Source organism: Cervus canadensis, chromosome 4 (assembly GCF_019320065.1).
Source record: "Cervus canadensis isolate Bull #8, Minnesota chromosome 4, ASM1932006v1, whole genome shotgun sequence".
In the NCBI taxonomy this organism is placed as follows: Eukaryota; Metazoa; Chordata; class Mammalia; order Artiodactyla; family Cervidae; genus Cervus; species Cervus canadensis.
The window spans coordinates 66073671-66078263 of NC_057389.1; the positions used below are offsets into that span (position 1 = coordinate 66073671).

Sequence of the window (4593 nt, forward strand, 5' to 3'; positions counted from 1 at the left end):
GAAGTTGGCATAAAAATCTTAGGAAAATTTAACATTATCAAGTACTGATCAATATTATTATAACTAATGAACTAATAATTCCACTGTTGTCTAAACATAAATGAAAGCTGAGTTTATTAATTGGTAATACAAAAATGTCTGCAGCAGTTTAATTGACAGTAGTCCAAAACTGGAAACAGTTCAAGTATCCACAAGAGATGAATTAATAAGTGTTATAATATTAATATTACATGATAAAAAAAAACATGATATTTAACAGGAATATAAAACTATAAATAAATGTTCATAGTACTGAGGAAACAAAATATGGCATAATTAACACTGATATTTTAACAAAGGATTTCTGGAGTTATTGACTGGAAGATAGCACAAGGAAGACTTCAAGGGTACTAGAAATATTCTAAACCTTAATATTTATTGTGGTTACACTGGCATAAACATATGTAAAATTCATCAAAATTTACTTGTGAATTTGTGTTAATAACATTAATTAAAATCTATACCAACTGTAAATAAATGACTTAATGATGATACATTCAAGTTCACTCCCCAATTAAAATTCTCTTGTTATTCATACTTTTGATATATTGCCTCTATATGGTACTACTTTATTTCTAGACATATATGAAAAATATACCAGTGCAACTTTTGGAATTTTTTGTGCAAATTTTATTAAAGAATTAAGAGTAGGAAATCTCCAAAGTAATCAAAACAATAAAGTTGTTTAACAATAAAGTTGTATAACTTTGAAAACTATTTTGAAATTATTTTTTTAATTATTGATTTCATATTTAACTTCATTTTGTTCAGATCTGTTATTCAGTCACTCTGTCGTTTTTGACTCTTTGCAACTCCATGGCCTGCAGTATGCCTGCAGTCTTCCTTGTCCTTCACCATCTCCAGGAGCTTGCTCAAACTCATGTCCATTGAGTCAGTGATGCCATCCAACCATCTCATCCTCTGTCATCCCCTTTTCCTCCTGCCTTCAATCCTTCCCAGTGTTGGGGTCTTTTCCACTGAGTTGGCTCTTCGCATCAGATGGCCAAAGTATTGGAGCTTCAGCTTCAACATCAGGACTTCCAGTGAATATTCAGGACCGATTCCCTTGAGGACTGGCTGATTTCATCTCCTTGGAATCTGAGAGACTCTCAAGAGTCCTCTCCAGCACCACAGCATCAATTCAAAAGCATCAATTCTTCAGTGCTCAGCCTTCGTTGTGGTCCAACTCTCACATCCATACATGACTACTTTAAAAACCATAGCTTTGACTAGATGGACCTTTGTTGGCAAAGTAATGTCTCTGCTTTTTAATAAGCTGTCTAGGTTGGTCATAGCTTTTCTTCCAAGGAGCAAGGGCCTTTTAATTTCATGACTGCAGTCACCATCTGCAGTGATTTTGGAGCCTAAAAAAATAAAGTCTCTCACTGTTTCCACTGTTTCCTCATCTGTTTGCCATGAAGTGATGGGACCAGATGCCATGATCTTAGTTTTCTGAATGTTGAATTTTAAGCCACTATTTCACTCTCCTCTTTTGCTTTCAACAAGAGGCTCTTTAGTTCTTCTTCACTTTCTGCCATAAGAGTGGTGTCATCTGTGATTGCATAGGCCAACTTATGCAGTTTCTGATGGGTGTTTGACTTTGATGACCAAATGTTCTGTTGTATCTGCCTAGATTGTGTCTTTAACAGATAAATAGTCCTCTTTCCCAACCCTTAAGGAGTGACCTGTATTTTGCATAAGAAATAGCCCTAGTGATCTGCACATTTGCAGAGATCAAGTGTCTGAGATAACTTTTAAAAAAGAAATAGCTAATTCTTACTCATATTTGAAAACTCATTATTATCAGGTGGTTTATTAAGACTGAGCATATTTATGCATCTCAGGTCATATCCATGGACCCATGTCCATCATAAATCAATATACCCTTTAAACATTATGGACAGAATCAGTTTCAAAAATAAGATTTTATTTGTGGTTTGCATTAAAACATATTACTCACTGCAATTACAATTAGATCCTGGGGAAAGGAATGGATTACTTAAATGAAAAGTTGCATGAATTGAAAAGACTGCCTTCAAACACTGAATAATACAGTCTGCAGAGAAATAAAAAACAGTATTGTGACAATTTAACACATGTTTCAATTATTCACTTTCTCCTGTGCCATGGGCTTTCATTTTAAATTATAGCTAAATAGCAGTGTTCTTATCTTTCTTTGATCTCTATATTTAGCTATTAGAAATGCATAGATCAAGGACATAGAAAGCATAATATTAAGAATAAATTACTGGAAAGAAATAAAATATCAGCCCCATTTTAACATTTTTCACTATTTGTTATTGGCGATAATATTTAATATTCTAACTTTCTGTTTATTTAGAAAATGGGAGTCAAAATACTTATATCACATGGTATCATGCAAAATAATTTCAGGCTTCTGAGGTAAGGGAATCTGCCTGTCTGTGCATGAGATGCAGGAGAGGCGAATTCAATCCTCAGGAAGATCCTCTGGAGAAGGAAACGGCAACCCACTCCAGAACTCTTGCTGCTTAGCATGAGGTATAGCAAATAGTAAAAGCTCAAGAAACATTACGTCTTGATATGGGCCAGTATTCTTGCTTATAAAATCCCATGGACAGAGCAGCCTGGCAGGCGGCGGTCTATGGGGTCACAAAGAGTCAGACTGTACTGAGGGACTGAGTGAGCGTGCATGCCCGCGCGTGTGTGCACGCGCGCGCGCGCACACACACACACACACACACACACACACACACGGTGGACTGACAATTCTTAACAACTTCCTATTATACCAATCATTGAATTTTATTTTCTCTTCAAGCATTACTAAAGAAGAGATAGCTATAATATGGTTAAAATGCTAATAACCAAGAATTTGACAATGGGTAATGTTAAATACTGGGACTAAGTTTGCTGGTATTTGAAGTCTGCACATTTTCCCAGCCACTTTTTCAAGGCTTCTCTGACCTCACTGTTCCTCAAACTGTAGATGAGGGGGTTCAGCACAGGAGTAAGGATAGTATAGAATGCTGACACAACCTTATCATGGTTAGCTGACCTATAGGATTTGGGTCTCATGTAGATAAAAATGGCAGGTCCATAAAAGAGTGCCACCACAGCTAAATGGGAGGAACAGGTGGCAAAAGCCTTCTTGAGGGCTTCTTAAGAACGCATATGGAGAACGGCAGAGAGAATGAGACTATAGGAAGCCAGAATGAGGGAAAAGGGAATTAGGAGCATTAACACACAGCAAACGTACATGACATTTTCAAAGACTGATGTATCAGCACAAGCCAAACGCACCAACATGGGGGCCTCACAGAAGAAATGATCGATCTCATGAGCACTGCAAAATGCGAAGCTCAGTGTAGTGGCCGCTTGCATGAGCCCATCAGCTGCCCCCAGGAACCAAGAGCCCAAAGTCATTTGAAAACATAATCGCCAGTTCAGGAGTACAGGGTATCTCAGTGGGTGGCAAACAGCTACATAACGGTCATAGGACATGGCGGCTAGGAGGAAACTCTCTCCACCACCAAGCGTGAGTGAGACGAAAATCTGCAACCCACAGCCAGCAGGAGAGATGGATTTGTTCCATGTTAAGTAGTCAGCAGCCATTTTGGGCACGATGGAGGAAACCAGCATCATGTCCATGAGAGAGAGTTGGCTCAGTAGGAAGTACATGGGCCTGTGGAGTTGGGGGTCCAGGAGAATCAGAAGAAGCATGAGGGCATTGGCCATCAAGGAAATAATGGCCATTGTCAGAACCATCATAAATAGAAAGAGGTGGGATCTTGTGTGCTTAAAGATTCCTAGGAGAATAAAGTCTGAGGTTGTATTTCTCTTCTCCATGATTTCTGCTAGATATGACACTGGAAATGGGGAAAAAAAGAAAAGAAAAGATAAGGGCTTTTATTATCGAAAAATCTTAGTTCAACTTAATAACTTCTGGGTATGTAGTGGATATGGGATCCAAGGACCTGATTCAAAGCCTTACTTCCCGTTTATAATGAGTCTTCTTGACCTATCATCCACTTCTCAATAGTGGAATGTTAATAAATGTTAATATTTTAAGTAAGGTCAAGCTATATAATTCAGAGAATACTGTATTAACTAATTGAGATGATAGATTAAAATAGATCAAAAGCAGAAAACAATATCAGGGATTAAATAATTGTAAATAGTTATTTTGACTATACATTTAGTATTGTTATTTTATGCTCTTATTATGTGTATTGAAACCAAATTAACTTATTGAGGAAATAAACACTCATTTAGAAATTTGTCATTTATATATTTTTAATCACAGGTAACTTTTTTCTAAATTTTGAAAATTGTAGCATATTCAATCTAGGTTTTTTTTCTTTTTTAATATAACAAGAAATTATAGTTCCCAGGATCATGAAATGGAACAGATGAGTATAAGTTAAAAAATTTCTGCATTGAAGGGAGATAATATCCTCAGTAACTGATGAAAATGTCCTTTTATTCTTTTTCTCACTGAATCACTATTTCTATTTACATGATTTTAAAATGCAGATATTCTAGTTCATTACTCTCTCCTCTGAAATCTTCAGT

The 4593-nt window shown here is 36.4% G+C and overlaps 1 protein-coding gene across 1 annotated transcript; it reads right to left on the reverse strand.

The window, feature by feature from the left end:
- Positions 1-1953: 1953 nt before the first annotated feature.
- Positions 1954-3881, reverse strand: LOC122439238 (olfactory receptor 2T12-like). Its single transcript, XM_043464329.1, has 2 exons — positions 3278-3881; positions 1954-2095 (listed from the first exon to the last, which is right to left on the reverse strand). The coding sequence occupies exons 1-2, from the start codon at positions 3865-3867 to the stop codon at positions 2035-2037; spliced, it is 651 nt and encodes a 216-aa protein (XP_043320264.1). The 5' UTR covers positions 3868-3881; the 3' UTR covers positions 1954-2034.
- Between the last annotated feature and the right edge of the window lie 712 nt (positions 3882-4593).

Bases quoted from the DNA above. Each gene is read 5' to 3' on its own strand.
- LOC122439238 (XM_043464329.1), bottom strand. From the start codon at position 3,867: ATGGAGAAGAGAAATACAACCTCAGACTTTATTCTCCTAGGAATCTTT. The intron at 2,096-3,277 runs GTACGTTTGCTG...ATTTCTCTGCAG, and splicing joins TCAGTCTTTGAAAATGTCAT to ACTGTATTATTCAGTGTTTG.